Source organism: Schistocerca americana, chromosome 3 (genome assembly GCF_021461395.2).
Source record: "Schistocerca americana isolate TAMUIC-IGC-003095 chromosome 3, iqSchAmer2.1, whole genome shotgun sequence".
In the NCBI taxonomy this organism is placed as follows: Eukaryota; Metazoa; Arthropoda; class Insecta; order Orthoptera; family Acrididae; genus Schistocerca; species Schistocerca americana.
In genome coordinates this window covers 316,333,589-316,359,087 of record NC_060121.1, presented here as the reverse complement: position 1 = coordinate 316,359,087, position 25,499 = coordinate 316,333,589, and the positions used below count along the sequence as shown (strand labels likewise).

Below are 25,499 nucleotides of genomic sequence, written 5' to 3'. Positions count from 1 at the left end.
CTATATGTAAGTGTCTTTTAATTGTGTCGATATGCAACCTGACATGTCTTCTTTACAGTAAGTAGGAATCTGTCTTTTGCTACAATGTAGAAATTCTTCTGTGGATTGGTTGGTTGGTGGGTTGGTTGATTCGGGAGAGGGGACCAAACAGTAAGGTCATCTGTCCCATCAGATTAAGGAAGAATGGGGAAGGAAGTTAGCTGTACCTCTTCACAGGAACCATCCCGGCATTTACCTGAAGTGATTTAGGGAAATCACAGAAAACCTAAATCAGGATGGCCAGTAGCTGGTTTGAACTGTTGTTCTCCTGAATGTGAGTGTGTTAACCACTGCGGCACTCGGTTGTTCTCTGGAATAGAAGGAGTTGTCAAGAAGAAACTTTCTCAGTTTGTTATCAAATTTTACTTTATTGTCTGTCAGACATTTTATGTCACTAGATACTGTGCACCCATTTCTCTGCTAAAGTAAACATAATTGGGAGTTATGAATATAATTTTTCCTTCTGGTACTGTAATTATGTACCCTATTATTCCTTTTGCACTGTAGTGAATTATTTGCAACAAACTTCCTGAAGGAATAAATATAATGTGAAGCAGTTGTCAGAATACCCAACTCTTTAAATGGAAGTCTACAAGATGATTGTGGGTGCACACCACATATTATTCTTAAAGCATATTTTTGTACAATGAAGACTTTCTTTCTCAAAGAGGAGTAACCCCAGAACATTATTCCATATGACATTATCGAATAAAAATTTGCAGAATATGTCCACTTACTGATTTCTCTCTCCTCAAGATTTGCAGTTATTCTAAGTGCAAATGTGGCTAAACTAACTTGTTTTAGGAGTTCCAAAATGTGTTTTTTCCAATTTTAAATTCTCATCAATATGGACCTCTAAAATTTGGAAGTTTCCACCCTATTTATTATTTCTTCACCATGTGTTACACTTGCCATTGGTTTAGTACCTCTAGATGTTCAGAACTGAATATGTTTTGTGTTTTTAAAATTGAAGTTGATACCATTCACAGAAAAGCAGTCAATGATACTTTTAATAACTTCGTTTACCATTTCTTCAATTTATATATGCTTGGATTAATTAGAATACTATAGTCATCTGCAACTTATTCTGCTTGTTGTATACTAGATGGAATATTGTTTACATACATGAGGAACAGTAGTGGACCGAAGATTGAACCTTGGGAACCCATAAGTGATTTATCTCCCTCCAGAGCTATGTCCCTGGACTATATTGCTTGAATTACTTGCAAGGGAACTTCATCAACTTGACCTTATATTTTCTCGAGAAAAAAACACGAGCTGGACATCAACCCCATCAATTGATCTCACTCAAGAATTCGGGCCATTATGCCAATACCACACAGGTATGGCTCTCTTACCGTAAGCTTTTAAGCATTCACGTGCTCAGGTTGTTTGTCATGCACCCCACTTCACTATTTCAGCATATTGCCCAAATACGAAGTATTGTGCAGTGAAGTGACAAATGTGAAGACCTAGGGAAGTGAAGGAGGGAATAATAGTAGGAAATGCAACCCATATAGTGCAACTCTTACCAGTGTACTCCACTTCAATAGTGTCAGCTTCACATGTCAAAGAAAATAATGTGCACTGATGATATTCAAAATTAAATTACCCTAGGCTACATGTTGAAAAACTGTCTCATTTGTTTCCACTGCAATTATGAATCACAATATAAAAATGTTCAAAGCAGAGGGATCCTTTGACACCAGCTACACATTAGAAATTGCGCACTTTGACATAATGAACATAACACTTCACCAGCATCAAAACAGTATTTCCACTTCAGATATACACCAAGAGGGCTCCTTTGAAAGGGCACGGCTGATTTTCATCCCCACCATTCCCTAATCTGAGCTTGCGCTCCATCTCTAATGACTTCATTGTTGAAGGGCCATTAAACATCAATCTCCTCCCCCTCTGGTCTCTGGTGTAGTCACTTCATTACCAAGCATGTTGGAAGACTGACCTAAACACTGGTGTACATAACTGCCTATGAAGAAGCAGCTGCATTTGCAAGATGGTGTTCCACTCACTAAAGTTTACATCAACACCCAGAAGTTGTTGAAAGTCTGTAAACCTCCAGACAAACCCCTGGAACACGCAGAAGCTAATGATGTCTAGCAGTTGGTAGTATCTTGTGCCACCTGCTGGTATTGTCAATATGGAAATGGTAGTGTCTACTACTGTGTGTCCACTGACAAACTTTTGTGACCAGGAAACCAGTCCACTGTTAAAATTGATCTGTTATCATCTCAGACGATTTTATAAAACACTTCTTCTCACCACTTCTGTAAAAGTTCCATGTTCACTTTCCCAGAAGATGAGGTGACAACTACAATTTTGTCCATGTGAAACAGATTTTGTTTGCTATGTGTCTACATAATGGCCCGAATTTTCATGTTAGATCAATTACTGGGGTTGATATCTAGCTCGTGTTTTTTTCTCAAGAAAATACAAGGTTGAGTTGATGAAGTTCCCTTTTAAATATAACTTTCTGCATTATTTTGATTGGATACGACATCATCCTGTGGTTGGCTACATCATCATTCCCATAGAAAGTCAATTTATCTAGGAGAATATTGTGATTCACACAGTCAAAGGCCTTAGAGAGGTTGCAGAAAATACCACCTCTCTAGTGATCTATGGAATTTTGCATGGCTGTTTATAACTGACACTACTCATTCACATATTATACATTTCATTGAGGATAACAAATACCAGAGAGTAATAAAAATAGTAACACTGTGTAGACGACAAGTGCTATTATTCATGTGACTAGAGTTAAGGCAATGTAACCTGCCCATACACAGAAGCTTAACGTGCAGTGAGCTAGCTTGCAAGACAGGAATTTGAGCCGAATGCATATCAAATCCCCACAGATCATTAACCACCACTGGTGTGGTATATTAGCTAGCTTCAGTGTGGTTGTACGTTGTTTTCCATGCTTGTTGAGGCAAATGTTGGACTGGTCTCACTCTCTGCTCCGGAAAATATGATACACAAACAGCTAAAATACAGTAACAAGCAGACCAGAGATTACATGATCCACAGAAGATGACACACACAGTTGCATTCCATTAAGTTAACTGATGACTAGTGACAGGAAAGATACCAACCAACAAAGATGAAATAAAATAAATTTGACAAATCTTGACCACAGTGCTGGGAAGGAGTGTTATAACAATTATATAATTTTTGTCAAACTGTGAAGCTCAACAGAAAATCAATCTCTGCTTGGTTCTGTAAGTATTATAATTAATGGTTATAAAATCATTCAAAAGTGCTTATTGGTGTAAAATAAACTACAGTCAACATAAGCACTCTGTTGCTTCAAGTGGCTTGTGGATGGTTATAAAAGCTGGGAAAGAATTTGAAAAAAATGAATAAAATAAAAAACAACACTAAAAAAGAAGAATGGGCAAGAGCAGTGATAACTGAAATAAGTGTGTAAAAACCAAGACCAGAGAAAATATAAAACTGGTTAAGACAGGCACTGAAAGGTAGGCAATGAAAATAGGCAGAATAAGAACAAAAAGTGAAGATTGTTTTAACATGGAAGACACTGAAAATGGATATGGAGTAATAGAAGGTATCCCAGCAATCAGAGTACATATTCCTTGATAAGGCTCCTTTCTTCCAACGTCTGGTATTGTGACTGTTTCTGCTTGGAATATACATTTTGACTATGATTAACATATTGTTGAAATGCTTGCTAGTTATTGATGTCAAACAGAAAGAAATGTAACGGGAAGAACAGCTGTATTATGCTTTTAATGTAATTCCTGCTTTCATCTAGATATTTTATTTTGCTGAGTATGTTATCAATATGAGCTTTGCTGCTGTAGAATTCACTCTGTTCCAAGTCAGCCTTCCAAAAGATGGTGACTGCTTCCTACTCTTGGAAAGATGTTGTTTAAAATTATCTTATGAGAAGCTTAAAGAAGGAATCTTCATGGGGTCGCAAATAAAAAATTTAATAAAAGACAGTTTGTTTGAAAGTACATTGAATCCAGTGGAGTAAAGGGCTAGGGTTTCATTTAAAGAAATAGTGGCCAGCTTTTTGGGCAGAAACAAACATTGAAATTATAAGCACAGCATTAAAATAATGTTGCAAAGTTTCATGAAATTAGAATGTAACATGAGTGTGAAGCTCCATTTTCTACTTTCACATATTGATGTTTCCCCACAAATCTTAGCGATGTCAGTGAAGAACAAGGAGAATGATTCCACTAGGATATCAGTGAAATGGTAAAGAGATAGCAGGGAAGGTGGAAAACGAAAATGATGAGAGATTACCATTATCTGCTAAAGAGAGATGACACTGATGATGGGAGGCAATCAAGGAAGGGAAATTTTACCCCATGTCAGAAAGAACTTGATGCAGTGAAATCACTTCAGGAAAATTAAATTGTGATACATATGCTGTGGTTTTTTAATAATTGATAGCATTTTAACTGAACATACATCATTGTCTACCCTAATGCAGTGTGTAGTGATTCCATAGAAGATTACAAAACAAGTAATGTATTTTTAATTCAGTTAAATCATTCCCTGTTAGGGGCAAAAAAGCAGTTTCAGCTAAAAGTTGAGATGTGATGTGTACAAAAATCTGACATGATACATAAAACTCAAAATCTTTTTTGAAATCAGAATGAAAAATATTCTAAATATCAGTTTACAGTCATAAAACATAATTCCAAAAATTTTAAAGTGCAGCACAGTGTAATTGGCATACAACAATGCTGTGCTTCCTTGCCTGGAGATGATAGATGGTGGAAGACTGTTCAATTACTGGTAATCAGCCAGTAAGAGGAAGAGATGAAAGGAGCATGAAGTTTTTGATTAGAGGACTGTGCACCAGTGTCTTCACTTAAAAGAAAAACATTTCCATAGTTAGTGAACAGGATCACTGTAATAGTAGTTTGCAATCATAGTATGTTTCACTTCATTAAATGGATAACAATTCTAATATAATACATCTGTATAACATGTTAATTTCACATTACTAATAATGGGCAGGGAGGTTGTCATGTCCTATTTTTAAAAATGACTCCAACATTTACCCTGATTGAATTGACAAAATTATAGAAATTACATATCAGCATACTTGAGTTAGGTAACAATTCTGAGTTGACATTGTAAGAAAGATATTTCTTTGTGTCCTTACCTTTCAGTAACTTGCAAAAGTATCTGGGAAATGGACTTTTGCTATTTCAGAAGAGAACAAGAATTCAAGAAGAGAAAAACATGGCCTAGAAATTATTTAGTCTCTCTCTGGCCACCAAAACTTCTTTCAGAAGCATGTTGAAACAAGATGCTACACTCACATCTACTTTTCTGAATGGAAAAGGAGGACATGACTCCCTCAGAGTCACCAGTCATTGAATGAGTGCAGGTCATCTGTCATGCTGAAGTTCTCCAAGTCATGAAAATGTATCTTCCATTAGAGCTTCTCTTTATCTTCAGTCCATTAGTTATGACATCCTCCACTACATTATCATGTCACTACTGTGAGGGAGTAGAAGGTCCTCCATAGCTGCATTACACAAATATACTAAGTTCTGATCTAATTGCAAGTCCATTTATTTTAGCTGTGAACTGACTACCTGCAGAACATTATGTGTTTTATTATGCAGTTTCTGTCATTTTTTCATGTCTACTTATTTGCTACCTTCTGTCACTAGAGGGCTCTGAATTGGAACATGTAAGGTGGTGGTGTGTAATGTAAATATGGTGGTGCCTGAGAAACAACGTGTAATAATTGAGTTCTTTTGCTTTTGCTGCACACAAAAGAATTAAATTACTGGTCAACTGATGAGTCATTTCTGTAGCTAAAGTGTAACTCTATTAATAAGCTGACATAATTCAAACAAACAGTGCCTCTACAGAACACTGACTTTTCAAGAGATTTTGAGAACACTAATGTGAATGATATTGGTATGTAGTTGTCAACACGATCTATATATGATTTCTTGAGAAGGTGTCTACACTGTATAGTTAAGAGTGTATGGGAAAAGACTTGTCTGGAAGATTGAGTTCACATGTGATTAAGCATATCAGTATTGTAGTTTGCACAAACCTCTATTCCAGTCTTAGTGCAAATGCTCCTCATCAAACCCTGCAGAGAGGTTTTGGATTTATGCTACCATTTCTCTTCCCCTTACCAGTTAATCTTGGTGATGAAAATGTCTGCCACATCTAGTATTTAAATAAGTTACATCTGGGCCAGGTATCACCATCCACAAGTGCATTGTCAACTTGGCTGTGGATAAAACTGGTTGGTGGTGAGCCTACCATTACCAACTGTAAAAATAGATCTCTTAATGTGACTGTGCTCAAACGTATAAATTTATTTATTTATGTTTCAGGTGCAAACTGATGGAAATAACAGCAAATCTCAGATAAGTAAAGGAATTAATGGCTATGAACAAGATTCTTCTACATCATCTTCATTTTCTGTTAAATCATCCCCCACAAGTACACCACCATCCTGTCCCACACCTGATTATGACAATATGAGTACAACATCTTCTGTGTCTCCTAGAAAATTGACAAATTCAGCACATGGACAAGTTTTAGTAAAAGAATTAAGTAAAAAATTATCAACATCAATAAGTTCTTCAGCATCACACAAAACTGTAGAGATTATAAATAGAACAGATGCAAAAAGAACAAACAGTGAGATGAGAGTTTCCAATAGACTTCCTGATAAGTCAGCAGAAAGTGTGGAGATGGAATCACTTGAATCCTTTAAACTGACAAATCCTCGTGGTCCACCTCCAAAACCGCCACAGACGTATTTCAACACAACAAAAGAAAGGCCTTCTACAATGGATTCCTCTAGGTATGTACCTTATGCTTATCTATCCACACAGTATTGTGTAAATAATGGTTAAAATAACTGCACATAGCGAAACACCAAATAACAGAAATTATTTTTTTCCATGACCTATTTGTAGTATAGTAGTATTTTACAGTAATATGAGCACTTCATATATATAATATTTACAGCATGCTATGTCCCACATGGTAGGTAACCCATTCAAGTAAAATAATGGATACAGTCATCACTACAATTCCTTGCATTGCAGTACAATGATGGGTGCCGCCCCCCCCCCCCCCCTTACAGCACTGTAGATGCAACATGTGACTCTGTAACTCACTGTTTTCAGCAGACATACTATTACATGGCACTAGTTGTATGTTAGTGAAATTGTTAGTCTGTGTGTCATGAGCTCTGGGAGTGACAATAAGTCTGACCCCCACAAAGTAGAAGCTGTAAGAACTTGACATTTTTTGGAAGAAAATGATTTCAGTGAACCCTGTAATGATACAAACTATGACCTTACAAGAGATACACTGTAAAGTGATGAAAACAGTAGCATTTTGCAACTGGAGGTATGCAGCAAAGCACAGTGATGCAAGATACTTGTGTCGATATGATGACAAAGGAAGCTACAGAGTGTTCAGCGGTGATTCATTGGAACTGGGATGATATAGCTAATCGTCCTCAAACCAGTGTTTGTACTGTGACTGGTATTGATAGAAAGGAAGTTCAGATAGTTTTTTTGACATCATGTTTAACTCTGATTTTCATTCTTCTTTCAGAGGTTATTTTCAGAATGTTAACAACATTTAATTGTCATATCATGTGTCACATAGCTTACATGGATTTGAATATCAGATACATAACAAACCCTTCATAATAAGTCTTTGTCAATAAGTGCAACAGCTGCTGAGATGATCTGCTCACTCACAGGTTAGTACTGAGTCAACAGAGCAGCATGTGCAGCGTATCTTAATCTCTGCAGCATTGATTCATCTCCATCATCTGTGTATCCAATCCATCATTGTGATGTAGGGCATCAACATGGTTCCAACCATCATGTTGGAAATTTGGAAGGGTACTATCCTTTGGAAAACTGAAGTAAGCATTGTCCTCTTTGACCTACAGGAATATCCATATTATCATGTATCATGTCACTGTATTTTCAGTGAAGGAAAAAGTCCTATCCAGGGACAAATGTGACTTTTGTGATCTTAAAATTAGTACAATGTGTGTTGACCTTCCCTGAAATGTGTATAGCTACTTCATCTCCAAATACTATTTTTTCATTCAAATAATCTGCTTCCATCAGGACAAGTTAGCAAATCTATTAGCAAAACACATACAGGGATCCACTAGTGTACAAATCCCTGTGGTTACTAGATCAAGTGAGACTCCACATTAGGTAAAATACAGAATTCAGGCAGACACTATTAATTCTTTGTAGGGTAAACTTCCTCTTTAATAGAGTGCACTGAAATCTAATCATACCCAAGAGCATAAAAAAGTCAAGATTTGAAAAATCTTGTATCACTAATTAATACAAATTTTAATGCTTGACAAAATATTGAGCACAATCCACCCTGTGGAAGTGCTATTTTTATGGTCGATAAGTTAACCACTTTGTGGGGTCTTTTACTAAAATAGCAATAAACAGAAGAAATGGAAGCTTTATTTGTTGTTATCTTTGTTTTTTATATTCATACACATAAATGCATACAAAATATAAACACATAAAATCGCAAATTATACACCAGATTTGTTCTCATGCTTACTTCTGCTGATGGAAGGTTGCAAAGCACTGTCTGCACTGCAAGTAGTGCATGCTAACTTACTACATTTAAGTTTGCTTAGTGTGCTGCAAATTGCACACCTCCTTGATATACCAGTTGTAGACATATGTTCAGTCATGTTCATGAAGTGCACCCCTTGGAATCCTGTAGCTCTTTTCTGAAATTTTGACCTACTAATTATTTTTTTTAGGCTGGGTGTTGGTCCCATTTTCAGTTTTGAGGAGAAATTTTCAATCAGCTCATTGGCCGAATATTTCTAAATTTTAGGTGTGACTGAGGTTTAGTATCCCCAGCAAGAAAGCTTGAGTTGGTTTAAGTTGATCCCTGTCAGTTGCATTGGACTGAGCTTGTTAGTTTCACTGTCCTACCTCAACCAGTAACATAAAGCGATTTTTTAAATGTCTCTGTCGCAAACTTTCAGTGTTGTCACAGCTCTGTACATGGCTGCTGATTTTGCCTGCAGCTGTTAGCACTTCACAGTTGAAAACTGGCAACAGTGCTGCAAGCTGGCAGAGCTCTTCTTCTGCCATCTCAACTACAGTTCCTTGTCAAGTATACATGAATTTACTGTTGCTGCAACAATGAAGTAGTAGAAAATTTTCATTAATCCCCATAGAGGGAAATGAAAATTCATAGGAACTCTAGGACCAAATGGTACCAAAAATGTTTTGAGTGTTATGTTGACATGGATTCATACCCTGCTTAGAAGAATTGGAAGTAATGTCATCAAACACATCTTCCAAAAGAAGCTGTTCTATGTCAGTAGAGTCGAAGCCTGATTTTCCTAATGACATTATAACCTAAATTGTAAAAAACAAATTATTTACATTACAATATTTTTAACTGTTACACAACTATGTAAAAATATGATATTGAAGGAAGAATGCATATTAAAACTGTTTACTGAGTGGAGTGCTACAATTTTGAAACTTTTTACTAAAAGTGTCATGTATACACTGATGAGCCAAAACATTATGACCACTGCCCACTGCGAGGTTGTATACTTCCTGGTGATGTTGCAGGTACATGACTCAGTAAGGAAAGAATGTAAGTGAGAAAGAGATGGACAGGCAGTCATTATAGTGAAGATATGGGCCGCAGATGTGGAAATCCACTAGTATAAGTGGTTTTGACAGAGGGCACATTGTTATGGTACTGCAGCTGGAAACAAGAATCTCTGAAATGGTGAAGCTGGTCTCCTGTTGGTGTACTACTGTTGTGAACACCTATGGAAATGGTTGAAGGAAGGTGAAATAATGAGTAGGCCATATGGTATTGGACGATCATTTCTCATTACAAAACGTAGAGGTTGGAGGATCCCCAATTGTGTAATCCAGGATAGGCAGTGGTCTGTGGCAGGTATGATGATAGACCACAATGCTGGTGCAGGCACAAGTGTTTCGGAGCACACTGTTCAAAGGTCATTGTTGAACTTGGAGCTCCACATCACATGGTTCCTACATGTTCCCTGTGTTGACCTAATGACATTGTTGCAGTGGGCACAGCATCACTGAGTTTTCATCATGGATCAATAGAAACATATGGCCTGTCTGATGAAGCACATTTCTTTTTACACCAGGTCACTGGTTGGGTCCTTACATGCCGTCATCAGGTGAACAGCTGCACAAAACATGCACCGCACCTCAGGTGCAGGCTGGTGAAGGCAGAATTATGCTATGGGGTACATTTAGTTGGGCTTCCTTGGAATCTGTAACAAATAATCGAAGGCATCATGACAGTAATGAACTACATGAACATTATTGCAGACCACTTGCATCACTTCATGCTTGAAGTCTCCCCCATGGCAATGACATCTTCCAGCTCGAAAAATGTCTGTGTTGCAAAGTCAGGATCATGCCGCAGTGGTTTGAGGGGCACAATAGTGAACTCACATTAATATGTTGGCTAGCAAATGTGCCTGAACTGTACCTATTGGAACACATATCAGGCAATAGTTGTGTGCCTGTAAACCAACATCGCAAAATTTGCAGGAATTGACTGACTTTTGCATAGACATTTGCTGCCACATACTTCTGGAATCATGTCAAGAACTTCTAGAATCAATGACAAGCAGAATCTCTGTTGTACTGTGTTTGAAAAGTGGAACAACATGCTATTAAATGGGTGGTCATAATGTTTTGGCTCATTGGTGTATGCTGAGGTACCAAATAACATAAAATAACATGTGCAGATGTATTTTTTACAACAAAATATTACAATAAATTGATAGAAAGTTAAGATTATGTATGTATTTTTGCTGATATGAGACAAGAAACCTCATTTTACAGTGATTTGCACTATATACAGTGAAACTAGGGGCAAATTATTGTTAACATATCTATATTACACTACAGTATCATAATAAATCGATTTATTATTGTAAATCTAGAGACTTACCAGCAAAATTCGACACAGTCTGTGCTCTCCTTCAGTTTTGATTGCTTTATGCAGCTCACAGCCCACAAAAAGTTGACCTTGCTATATTAAAATGGGAGTTGGCTTCTATGGAACTGCCTATAACATCTGAGTGCCATGCTGTATTTTAGAAGCCGATTGATAAAAGTGCCATTTATATAGTGAGATACCATAATAAAATAAAATAACTTCTGCAAAAGTATTTTTTTACAGCCAAAAAAGTACATAAACTCTAGGAAAATTGAGATTATGAACATCCTCTTGCATTCACACAGGGCCAGTTCCAGAACATTTTACTACACAAGTGACTTATCATTTGATGCCTCCCTCTTTTCCCCCACACACAGCTTAGTGCCCCAAGTGGCAGCTTGTGTTGCTTGTCCCTTAAGTCAACCCTGCATACATTAAACAAAAAAAAATTCATTTCACAGTGATTTGCACTAGATACAGTGAAATAGGAGGCAGGTTACTGTCTACGTATCTGTATTGCACAATAAAATCATAAAAAATCAACTTAATTTTGTAAATGTAAAGACTTACCAGCAAAGTTACAACTCAGTCCATTCACTGGAAACTGAGAGTGCTTTACTTTACCAACTACAAAGTACGAGTGCTACCACCTATTGACAGAACACTACAAGCTCATTGTGGTTGTTTTATTGGACAAAGAATGTTCCCATACAGTAGCTGAATGCAATAGGGTTGTTTATGGGCACTGGATTAGAGATTTTAACCTTAAGTGCTGTAGTTAAAATAATGACCACAAACCTATAAAGAGTTAGGACTTAAACTGACAAAGACTTCCAATTCAGTTTATAAAAATAGAGGTCCCTATAATGCTTAATGACCTTAATCACACATGCAGTGCATCATTAATTGGGGGTGTTCTCCAACACAGATTAGAATATATCATCTGTAGGCCTCTCTATATGAGGGGTCGATGTCAATAAATACCACCTTTAGAAAATTTAATGTTCTTCAGGGTTGCCACCCAGCTGTGTAGTAGTGTGATGTTTAGCCAGTCATATTTCAGATTTTAAAAAGGGCCTTCCCAAGGGCACAACTATTTATACATTTACTGAGAGCATTACAAAATTTTTAAATGATAGAATATCACCAGTTGGAATCTTCTGTGGCTTACTGAATGCATTTGATTGTGTCAGTCATAATATTGTGGTAGAGAAGATAAGCAATGAAAACTTCAGGTTAGAATAAAAACAATATAAGGAATAGGATAGATTGCTGCTCACCATAAAGGTGATCTGTTAACTTGCAGCAGACAGGTGCAACAAAAAGACTGTTACACTTGCAATTATTAGCCAAAGCTTTCCTCGGTAAAAAAAACATTCACACATTCATACTAGCAAGCACACCTCACACACACCCTGCAGCCGCCACCAGCAGTTCCAATCAGAATGTGACTGTCACGTGAATAGCAATGTGGAGTGGGGAAAGGGGTAGCAAGGTACTGGTGGGGGGACAGAAGAGCACTGTCGGACAGGGTGTGCAGAGACTACAGACTGCCAGACACAGTTTCAGGAGGTGGGGGGGATTCTGGGTGAAAAGGGAGGAGAGCAGAAAAGGAGGAGAGTGGAAAGAGCAGAGAGCAGAAAAGGAGAGTAGGGAAGGTACAGTGCAGAGGGAGGCACACAAAGACAATGTGAGAATGTGAAAGGGGAGGAGGTGACAGGATGAGGAGGTAGAAACTGTTGGTTGGAGGGTTTGGGGGCAGTAGGTTACTGCAGGTTGAGGCCAGGATAATTTAGGAAGAGGAGAATGTATTGTAAGGATAACTCCCATAATGTATTGTAAGGATAACTCCCATCTGTGCAGTACAGAAAAGATGGTTGTGGAGTGGAGGATCCAGATGGCCCAGGTTGTGAATCAGCCATTGAAATCAAACATGGTATCTTCTGCAGCATGTTGTGTCACAGGATGGTGTACTTTGTTTTTGGCCACAGTTTGGCAGTGGCCATTCATCCTGATGGACAGCTGGTTGGTAGTCACACCAATATAAAAAGCTGTGCAATGTCTGCAGCGGAGCTGGTACACAACATGGCTGGTTTCACAAGTGGCCAAGCCTTTGATGGGCTAAGATAAGCCTGTAACAGGACTGGAATAAGAAGTACTGTGTGGGTGGATTGGACAGGTCTTGCACCTAGGTCTTACACAAGGATATGATACCTGTTGCAGGAGGTTGAGATTGGGAGTGCCATAGGAATGGACTATGATGTTGTGGAGGCTGGGCGGGCTGTGGAATGCCAAGTTTTGGAGGGGTAAGGTGTCCCTCATTTTAGAGATGATGATAGATAATCAAGACCATGATGTAGGATGTGGTTCATTTGTTCCAGTCTGGGGTGGTATTGAGTGACAAGGCACTCTTTTGTAGGTGGCTCTTGGCGATGATGGGAGGATTTGGGGACATATGGGGAAATGGCAACCAACAGTTTCTACCACCTTGTCCTGTCACCTCCTCTCCTCTCACATTCCCACATCCTCTTTGTGAGCCAACCTCTGCCAACATACTTGTCCATCCTTTTCCCTTTCCTTCTCCCCTCCCCTCCTCTCCTTTTCGGCACCTCTCCTCTCCACTCTCCTCCCTTTCCTCTCATCTTCTTTTCCACTCTTCTCCTTTTCTTCTCCTCTCCTTTGCTCTCCTTCTTTTTCTCTTCTCTCCTCTCCACTCTCCTCCTTTTCCTCTCATCTCCTTTCCCACTCTTCTCCTTTTCCTCTCCTCTCCTTTTTCTGCTCTCCTCCTTTTTCTCTCCCCATTTCCTCACCCTCCACCTCCTGACACTGTGCCTAGCACCCATGCGTACTCTGCCAGACAGCGGTCTTCCTCGAAGTACTTCATGTTGCTATTCATGTGACAGTCGCATTCTGGTCAGATCTGTCAGTGGCAATGGCCAAGTGTGTGTGTGGTGTGCTTGATTGTGTGAATATGTGTATGTTTTCTTTGCTGAGGGAGGCTTTGGCTGATGGCTGCATGTGTAACAATCTTTTTGTTGTACCTGTCTGCAACTCAGTGAGTCGTCTTTATGGTGAGTAGCAATCTACCCTATTCCATAATTAGAGAAGTTAAGTTTTTAAGCAATATGTAGTTCAGCACATGCCTGTTTAGTTCTTATTTAAGAAACAGAATGCAGAACATTACCCTAGCCTGTTCAAGTAATTCAAAGATGAATGCAATTCCATCTGCATGGGGAGAAATTAGAAAGAGAGTCCACAGGGACAGTCGTTGGCAAATTTGACCTGGTTGAAGATGATACAAGCATTTCTATTAAGCTGAATTAAAAAGCATCACCACTGAACATATTAATTGTTGTTTTTGTGAAAGTTAGTGACTTGTTTTACACAAATGGGCTAGCCATAAACTTTTTAAAAAAAAAAAAAAAAAGAAAAGAGAAAAAAAAGGAAAGAAACCCAGCTTGTTCAGTTTTATACTGTTAAAAATATCCCAGCTCCTATCAATTACTGAGGATTGTTAGTATAATTAACGTGAAAGATTATTAATGTGCTATTAAATGGAAAAATCAGTATGAGCACTACAATGTCTACACTTATACGAATGCACAATAGCCACAGAGTAATAGTAAAAATCAAAGAGTAAGCAGAAAACTGTCAGTATTAATTCAGATATTCCAACATGTCCCCTTAAACTGATATCCTCACATATTCTGAAGTTTAGTTAACAGTCACCTCCTAACTTATTTCACAAGGCCATAGTTTCATATACATGTTTCATGTACAATGTTACTTAGGCGTTTTATGAGTATATCAGATATCATTTCTTCAGAAGAAAGACGTTCAATAGTAATAACAACTGACTCGGCATGCTTTCTTATAAAATATTTTAGATCTATTTGCTTGTATCTAGAACTTGTCACTGTATTTTTGGTTCATTGAATGGTACCTTTGTCATCACAATATATATTAAGTGACTTAGTGATACTACTTGGATCTACCTGACACATAAGCTATCTTAACCACAGCAAAACCTTAACAGTTGTTGCCAAAGGCATATATTGTAATAGCTTTTGTTTTCTACTAGTATTGTATTTCTATACTTGAAATAGTTACAGAGTATCTGCCATTAATTTTGTTTTCACAATCTGCAGCACTGAAGGTTATTATTTCTCTGTAGCCATGTCAAGAAAATTCTAGCTTATAGCCCACGGTTTCCTCTAAATATCTATACAGTATTTTCACTGACGAGTAATGGACCTATTTAAAATAGTTGTTATATTTTTAATAATGTTAATGGGAAAAAACATGTCAGGTCTGGAGGATGTAGGATAAATGTAGAAGACTTCTGTTGATTCATGATAAGGTTCACTTAAGTATCACTTGATTTGATTGCCTCAAAGTCCAAACTGAGTTCAAGTGGTGTTGACACCAGTTTGGCTTTACTCACTTCAAATTTCTCCAGAACTTTTCTTGCATAGGATTCTTGGGAGATCCAGATTTTTCCTTTTTCATGATTTTGTTTAATTTCCATACCTAGGCATTGGTTCACTGGTGTGAAGTCTTTTATCTAAAAAGAATTCCTTAAAAAAGTTTTTGATGTGAATCAAAACACTTTTGTAATTTGAAAATAATAACATATTAGCAACACACAAAGCTGTGATAGCTAGTTTGCTACCATCTTTATGAAAATAGTCTGCCCCATTAGCTGAGTGGTCAGCACGGCGGTCTGTCACGCCAAGGGACCTGGGTTCAATTCCCAGCTGGTTCAGAGATTTACGCCACTCAGGGACTGGGTATTGTGTTGTCCTAATTATCATTTCATCATCATCAGTGGAAGGCAACGGGAAACCACCACTGGAATCACTTCCTTAGACACTCATTCGGTGGACCTCTCTGACAAGGCTTCCCCCATGACAAGACCTGCCGTAAGGCAGAACACAAAGTTCTATGAAAAGAGATGCATGTATCAGTGTTTGATGAGATCAGTTTCAGTTTTCTTAACATCTCACTGGCTTTTATTATTATTATTATTATTCCAGTTCTGACCAGCCTCTTTAACTGCATAAACAACTTTCTTCAGACTCCATAATTTGTCAAGCACTGCAAAATTTTCTGGTGGACTGAGACATACTGCTTCTTTTAAATCTTTGTAGAGACAAGTGGTGGTGATATCAACATGGTTGATCTCTAGGTTCTCTCAAGCTGCTATAGATAAGAGATATCTAATGAATACATGCTTGGCCACTGGTGTGAAAGTTTGCTGATAAGTAACATCTTCACCTTGAGAGCACCCTTTTACCACTAGATTGACTTAAATGTTTCTGGTGTATTGCCAGTATCAGGCTTTATCTTTAATACCCATTTAGTCTTGAGAGGTTTGTGTGCCCCCTGGATAGCTCTCTCTCTACGAATGTGCCATTAAGAACTACAGACGAGAATTATTTCTTGATTGCTTTTTCAGTTCTTCCTTATTTATCCCTCCCAAGGCCTCTTTGACAACAATATCTTCATTTGGTAGTGTCCTTTTTGCAAATTGTAGGTAAAATAGTGGGTTTTGGCTCTCTGCTTGACCTTTGCGTTATAAACTATAGTTGAATTATAGGTTCCATTTTTTTAGCTTCAGTTTACACTGGATCGCTGTCAAAATCATAAAACAACCCATTAACATATTATACTGATTTGGCAGTGTGGAAAGTATGGATCTCATGATAAACTGCTTTCTGCTTCAGTTCTAAGACACTGGTGATTTTAAGTTCCTCTATCCTTGAACTTGCAAAATTCTCATCCTCCTGAAAATTTACATCCCTGTTGACGTCTGACAAATCTCCCTATCAGTGAATCAGTCACCTTTTTTGCCTGGCAGTAGTCTACAAAAATCATCTTCTGTGACTTCTTATCCCACTTTTTATGACGGGGTTTTGGAAGGAAGATTAGGGTGTAACCTCCTGTCAATCTCGAGGTCATTAGAGAAGGAGGGTTTTGCTGTGGAATCATTACACTACAGGTAGAAATCCTGAAGTGTGCTGAGTTCGGCTTTCTCCTGTATCAAAATGCATATGGTATTTAAAAGACTGCAAACTCCAGTGTGGAAAATAATAATATAAGGAAAAAGATAGTTTGCTACTCATCATAAAGGTGACACATAGAATTGCAGACTGGCACAGGTGAAAAGACTGTTGCACATTTAGCTTTTGGCCAAAGTCTTCTTCAGAAAAGGAAACACACACACTTTAATTCATACAAGCAAGCTTACTTCATGCACACATGACTGGCATTCCATTTTGAGCTGCTGGAGATGGCAGTCATGTGCATCAGGTGTGCTTGCTTCTGCAGTTTGCAAACTGTAACTACTCACTAAGCAGTGACAGGAGAAGACACATTTAAAAGGTATTTCAGTTTACAAACTGTAATACCTTATATATGTGTGTTCTCTTGCTGCCATCTAGTGAGTGGTTTTCTATGCAGTTACAATATATTTTTCCTTATATTGTTGCATATGACATTTTATTTACAAGTCTGGTGAATGAGTATCAGTTTGATAAGTATGCAACTGTAGCCATCACTTTAGCCCAATACTCCTTTGGTAAGTTTTCATTGAACATCTTGGTATTGACTTTTACAACTGAGATTTGACTAGCTCTCTCAGTGACACCATTTTGCTGTGGATTGTATTGTACTGTAAACTGGTGGATGTTACTTTCAGAAGTCAGAAATCTTTTTATTTTAAGTCATCAATAATTATGAGAAAATGAAGATGTCTATCAATAGACGCTGTGTCCATTGGCCCACATAAATCAGAGTTACCAAGTTCAAGACTTTTTAAAATACATTTTGCAAGCTGTGAATGGAAGATGTGACTATTTTCCCCATGATGGACAATTCATATGGAGCCTTGACCACACTATTGTCATTTAGTCCCATTGAAACTATTACTAACTTCAGCATACTTTGCAATGTATACATCCTAACCAGGGATGCCATAGGAATCCACTATTTTTTGTATAGTAGAATTGTTTTACTTCACCTGAATTCAAACTATGGATGTCATTCTTATGTGATGCTTTGGCACCTGCTGCATCATAAATGAATCCACCTTTCTATCTTTCTTTTTTCTAAAGGTCACTTTATATCCTTTGCTTACAATTTTAGTAACAGAGAGCAAATTCACAGTTGAGTTTGGAAGATGAATTACCCCAGGCACTTCTACATCTACTGTTTTATCACCTGTACTGGAGGTCAGATTGACATTTCCAGAAGTCTTTGCTACTAAACCATCACCCCCCACATTGATCACTGAGCTATTACACAGCCTGGCATTATGAAACTTCCCTTCATCATTCGTGGTGTGAATCAAGGCACAAGAATCTAAATACTACATCTCCCTTTTGTGAGACTGTTTAGAACCTGTTGCAAGAAAGGCATTCTTGTGTTCTAACTGTTTTTCTAATTTTCCTTTATCATTATTTTTTGCTGAGCTTCCTCCTTTTCATCATTTCTAGAACAATATTTGTCACTGTGTTCAAGTGCCATAATCATAGGTCGATAATCATCGGGTAATCTAGCAAGGAGCAAAAGTTCCAATCCACTCTTCACTCATCGAGAATTTCATTTCTTTTAGCTTAAGTGTGGTTGCTATGATTCAATTACAGCAGTCATCTACTGACTTGGATTTACCTAATTTTGTTCTGATTAATGTTTTAAGCAAGCCCACCCTATGTGTGAGTCCAGAGTCTTCAAGTGCTTTCTTGATGGTTATCCAGACATCTGCCATCAATACACGTAACTTATATGTGAGTAGCATGTCTTTTCCACGAAGAGGATAACCTGGGAATGTGCTTTTCTGTCTCATCTTCCAAGAATCATCCAATTTTGTCAGATCAGTAGGAATGTTTTCTGTAACATACCATAGTTTGTTGTGGATTAAATACACCTTCATGGCAAAGTTCCACATTGAATAATTTTCATGTCCGGGTGTCAGAAGCCCATATGAGGTTGTACCACTCATTTTTAGGACTAAATGTATGAAGTAAACAGCTGTCTACACACACAAATGATCAGTTGGTGGAAGAAACAGGTTGGTACACACATAAGTTGCATATGAACCGATTTCAGATTTCTGCATACGACTTCTATTTTTAATCTTTATAAAACATTGCTTTCACATCTGTGCCTATAACCTTCTTGCTGAGCATTTTTAGTACGATTAACAGGAAAGCTTTGTAAACAGTTAACATTTTATTAAACGAAATAAACAGTAAGTGCCTTGCAATGGCTACACATGTATGAATGTGCAACCACCACATATTAACAGTAAAAATCAAGGAGTAAACAGAAGATTATTGATATCGATTTACATGTACCAGCAATGCATATTAAACTGATTTCAATACGCAATGTGAAGTTGAAATGAAACAAACAGTTCATTGATGGAAATTCAATATCTGATAGTGCAAGTGTTTTCAAATATAAATTAAAGGTATTTCTCCTTAACAACTCCTTCTATAAAACAGAGGAATTCTTGATTAGAAATAATTAGTCAGCCATTTATAGAGAAAAAACTCAAAAAGACCAGCATATAGATACATAATTTTTTTTTAAATATATAGCCTGTTTTTTTTTTTTTCAGTTGATACTTTCGGCATCATAACATTTATCATGAATATGGTCCATGGAAAATGTAACTAATCAACATGAGCAAACTAATGCAAGAAAACTATCACAGTCTTTTGTTGGCATTCTTCAGAAACTGGTTTAAGTGCATGTGGAAGGGCTTTATTAACAGACAGATATGTCACATAAATGGTGTGGGGATTTGTGATGCATATTAAGAAAATCTTATTGGTGTTTTTCATTCCCTGTTTTACTTGTGACAGACACCCATGCTCTTTTTATTTGTAACTAAAGCCTATTTCTTTAAACTGATGCTATATTTTTACCAGTGAATGAATATAATCCACAGTTGCATAGAAAATAACATCAAATGATCAGAACATGTTTAAAAAAGTCACTCCAAGAACACAGAATCCTATATGATCTCCACTTGTGACTTTTTTCGTAGCTGCACTGCTTCTGTCACCTGGCAAATATGAATGCAAGTATCATACAGTATTATGAAAAGGATAGACTGATACTCACCATATAGTGGAGATGGTGAGTTGCAGACAGGCACAACAAAAAGGCTGCTAAACAAGTCAGCTTTTGGGCAAAAGGAAAAGGCTATATTCTGAAGTAGAGCACACACCCACACACACACACACACACACACACACACACACACACACACACACACACACACACACACACACACACACACATATTCATGCAAACTCAGACACCTGGAGTTTCCATTGTTCCAGTATCAGACTTTGTTCATATCTACATCATAGCTTTTGTTTTTTTAGGATGGGGCTGACCACCATTGATTTCATGTTTGCATTGTGACACAATGTGCAAACTAAATATTTGTGATTTTCTATCTGTTCCTCAGTATTACTTTTGTTGTAATATATCCTCTTCTATAAGGGATCTTCAAAAAGAAACAAGCCGGAGGCATAATTACAGAAACCAGTACCTGTATGTTATAAGTATTGACCTTGGCTGTTGAGACACATGTCCCAATGTGTCACAAGGTGGTGAATAGCTGTCTCATAAAATTCCCGGGGCTGTGATGTAAACCAGTTCCGCATGCACAGCTGGATGTCATCGTCTGAGATGAATCATTTGCCCCTACGCTGACACTCTTCTTTGACCAAGATGGCCCACTTCTGATTCACTTCCTGCAGCACAGGACAACAGTGAATGCCCAGCATTACTCACAACCCGTGACCACCCTTCGCCAAGCGAAAAGTCAACACGACCAGGCAATCTCACCCGTCAGGTCATTCTGCTCCACGACAATGCAAAGTCTCATACGTCCAACACAGTTGTGGCACTCCTGCAGAAATTCAAATGGGAGGCTCTCGGCTGCCCTCCATACAGTCCGGACCTCTCTCCCTGTGATTACGGCAGTTTTGGTCCCATTAAAAAGTCTCTGAGGGGCAAATGATTCACCTCGATGACAACGTCCAGCTGTATGTGTGGAAATGGTTAACATCACAGCCTCAGGAATTTTATGAGACAGCCATCCACTGCCTTGTGTCACACTGGGACAAGTGTCTCAACAGCCAGGGTCAATACTTCTAACATGCAGGTACTGGTTTCTGTAATTATGCATCCGGCTCGTTTCTTTTTGAACACCCCTTATACATGAATAACAAACTTTTGGAACTAGAAACATTCTGATTCGTCTTATGTAATTGTACTGTTAGATTAATACTTGGTACCCTGACAGCTAAACAGTTTGAAGCTAATAAATTATAGTATGGATATTTGAACACATTGTCATTACCAAACATTGTTTGTACTGGTATATAAAACTAAATCATATTATAATAAAAGGTAATTTTTTTAAAATGATGTCTTATTTGATTGTTGAGATTAATAACAATGCTTTTTTCTGATTTATGGTTTAATTTTTTTCAATAGTTCCTCCTCATCTGATGGGTCAACATCGAGTAAATCCCAAGCATCTATTAAAAAGCACCGTCCAGTCTCTGTAATAATTGGTGAATATCCTTCTGGAAAAGAAAAAAGGCAACCATCCAAGTTTGATTTTCTTGATAATGCAGTTTCAAATGGTACACAAAATTGTCCTGTTGAGAACAAGATGCCGGTTTCATCTCTTCTGCACTCAGAACTATCACAGACACTTTCAAGATCAAATCTTAGAAGAAGAACAGAAGAAAATGTAAGTTAAAGTGTTTAAACTACACAGAAGTATTTGTTGTACTAATGCACAGGACATTAAAAGTATGTACACTTTTAAATTACCCAGTGTCTCTCAATGGATAAGTCTTTGCTATTCAGTAGACATAAAGTCCAACTGAGAATAGGTAATAGGGCATAATATACAGGGTGTCCTAGCAGGAATGGCCAGTTTTCAGGGATATGACAGGAAAACTCATTTGAGGCAGAAAACTTTATATGCACATATGCCCTATTCTGAATGGTTTCCAAGATAGAACAGCTTTAATGTACATTTGATTTTGGGCTAGTGGTGCACACGTATGTGTAATTCCCACCCAGCCTCTTTGATGTTTTATTCTAGTCCAACCTACCTCATTTCTTTTAAACTCTTTGTTTAGGATACCTTTCTGCCATTAAACTAGCCCATTGAACACACAATGGTGTAGGTAGGTTCTCCTTTATATTGAGTATCTATTATTGGTTTGAGAGCACCATTAATTTTATTCAAAATTTGTATAGAACCTACTTGTAGTGCAACTACTTGCCTTGTAGCTAACAGAAATTTTCAATCCTTGAATCTAGGTAATCAGTTAAGGTGCATAAAGAGTGGCATTAGTCACATTCATTACTTTCTTTGATTTTATTTTGAATTTGTCATGATACCAAGTTTCTTTCTTTATGTTAGATGGGACCTTGTTTAATATCTTTGCGCTAGAGTATGTAAGTCCACTCTGAACCAAAGGCAACAAGGTCATGTCTACATGAACATTAATTTTGTGTCTCTATTATGGATATGTGTTCAAATTGTTTGGAAATACCCATTAAAAACTTCTAGGACTTGTAAAGAAAGCAAGTACATAATATTTTGAATAAGAATACATGTCTGGCAATGTACTGTTTCCATTCTACAATGGTTTCAGTTCAGGCATGTAGTCGCCCATGCCTGCTGAGGGAAAGAGAAAAGTCTCTGAGTTGTATTGGTGTGAAATAGGGTACACAGGATGATGTGCATTACTTCTTGTAGGTCATATGTGAAGTTTAATTTATGAGACTCCTGTAAAGCCTGATGAAACTTTACTGGCATGAGTTCTAGCTGCTGCACTAGAAGTTGAAGAGACACCAGGTGGGAGGGAGAATGTCTACCAGGACATGCTTCATAAGTACAGTGTCTGTAACAGTGTTGGTGGCTGCCACATTGATATTGAGCTGCTGTTGTAATGCATCAATGCATCAGTACTGTCCTGTATGTACAGTATGCATTTTTTAAGATGCAAGCATGTAATGTTTAAGTGTTATTATAAACAACTGTGCTTAAGTGATAAGTGGATGTTTTGTTATGTTTCCTTTTAAATTGTTACCTGATAAATGTACTGCATCAGCCTAATTCAATTCCTGAAGCAGAAGTGAATGAGTTAAACATTTGAACTGAAACAGTTGTGGAATGGAAATGGTATGTTTCCAGACATGGGTTCCAATTCAAAATATTATGTATTTATGACCCTCTACAAGTCCCAGAAGAGGTTTAGTATCCATTCAAAATCATAGTCACTAGAAAGGCAGTAAATTATGGAAAAATATTGTACCTGTTACTTATCCCATGGATATGTATAGCACAGTTTCATAAAATAAAACTTGATGGAAATTTCCAGTTTTACAGAAGAAATATTAAAATAATGCATACAATTTGTAGGATTATCTTTGTTGTGTGTTCATTGGAACCACAGTACACAGAGGCACATACATTCTAGATAATATTTATATATTCTTTTGCAGGGTATTGTTATTAGTATAGCTTGTGAAACACATTAATGAGTCACAACAGATCACTGGCATATCATCATTTGCATTCTTTCCTTTGTGGTTCCATAAGTAATTTATATAAATTATTTCAGAACTGTCTGAATTATGATTTTTTTTTACAGGGAATTATTGTAAATGGTGGGAGTACAGTAGAAAAGCAAGAGGGAAGCAAAGTGAAAATCTCAGTGAACTCGGACACATTGTGCAATAATTTCAGTTCATCACCATCGTTTAACAAAGGATCTGATGCAAACACACGGCAAATAGCTAACAGTGTTTCAAAAGCAAGTACTCTCAGTAAAGTACCTTTATTCAGTGGAACTCTGAAAAGCAATGTGAAACCTTCAATTCAACGGGTTGCGGAAAAGCTTGGAAGCAAACTTGAAACTAATTCTGTTACCGTTGTAATAGCTAATGAAAAAGGCAACAAAGACATTTGTGCAGTGAAATCTGATACAAATCAAAGTTAACAAACTACTACTACATATATGGTGCAAATAGTTCATGTTTTATTTGCATGATACTAAAACTGCCTGTAGATTAACTCCACTTCTGTTATTTGAGTGATTTGTGTAGCCAGTATCATTCATATTTATTTGAAGGCATGCATATCTTATTATTACAGGACAAATAATTTACCTATAATCTATAATTTACTGATGCAGTTTTACAAATATATCAATAATCTGTCATTACCATTTATACAACATACATGAACTGATAAACAAACCAACACTTTTCTAGTCACATTCAGATATGCATTACTTGATTTTTTGTTGTATTATAACCAGTATCTACAAATGTTGTATAGATTCAATAAAAATTCTCTTTATTTTGTTTTCTGTGTGTTATTATACCTAGAATTTATTGTGAATTCTTGGTGATTTGAACACTACCTTGCAGCAGCTAAAGAACATGTATTTCATGTGTAATTTGTATTGCATGCTAACAGAAGAAATGAAGACTAAGAATATTCCATCTCTTCTAAACTTATGACCTTGGAGTTTGCATTAGCAAAGTTTAATATTATAATCAGAAGTTTTTCATTCGGTCAGACATCAGAATAGGTTGATCCTGTCTCCTGCAAATTACATACTTTTGACCTTACCACAGTGGAGGTCAGGTCTATTTGTTACCATTAGGTCCAATATACGAGGGTAAGTCAATTATTATCCATAATTTAGTTATATTTTTGTAGTACTGTCATTTTACATTGATGGCTCATGCTTTGTTTATTTGTTGTTATATCTTTGCAATTTTCAAGCTGCTAGGTTAGTTGCATTATCACTGCTATGCTGTTCATCATGGTTGCTCCGCTGTCCATTTGCACCAAAGAAGAGCAACTTTTAGCGATCTGTTTTTTTGTGGTCGGAATGCATATCAGGGGCTGAAATTCATCAAAGACTTTCAGTACAGTACAGGAACAGTGTTTTGCCACAATGGAGTGTCTACAAATGGATTAAAAAATTCCGAAATGGTAGCACAAGTGTTACGCATGATGAAGGAGCCAGATGACCATTTACTGCCACAAATGAAGAAACCATTGAGCATTCATGTGAAATGATTCTCTAAGACAGACAATTAATTATTGACGAAGTGGCACATTGTCTGCAAATTAGTCACAGTTCTGCCTACGAAATCATCCACAACAGACCTGGGTTTCATAAAGTTTGTGCAAGATGGGTCCCAAAATAACTCGCACAGTTGCTTGGACATCTGCAAAAATCATTTGGATCGCTATGGTAATGAAGGGGACAACTTCTTAGACAGGATCATTAGTGGTGACAAAACATGGATCCATTATTACGAGCCAAAGAGTAAACGGCAAAGTATGGAATGGAAACATCCAGGTTCACCTTGCAAGAAAAAGTTCA

General features: G+C 37.3%; 1 protein-coding gene across 2 annotated transcripts in view; it reads left to right on the top strand.

Moving 5' to 3' along the window:
- Nucleotides 1-24,464, top strand: part of LOC124605804 (serine-rich adhesin for platelets-like) — a 378,387-nt gene extending 353,923 nt beyond the window's left edge. Inside the window, exons 14-16 of one of the 2 annotated variants that reach the window (XM_047137707.1) lie at nt 6,408-6,883; nt 21,562-21,826; nt 23,748-24,464. In XM_047137707.1, the coding sequence (XP_046993663.1) occupies nt 6,408-6,883; nt 21,562-21,826; nt 23,748-24,095 (1,089 nt within the window). In that variant the 3' untranslated portion in view covers nt 24,096-24,464. The remainder of the gene's footprint in view (nt 1-6,407; nt 6,884-21,561; nt 21,827-23,747) is intronic. The other variant, XM_047137706.1, reaches the window with a different exon arrangement.
- Nucleotides 24,465-25,499: the final 1,035 nt, after the last annotated feature.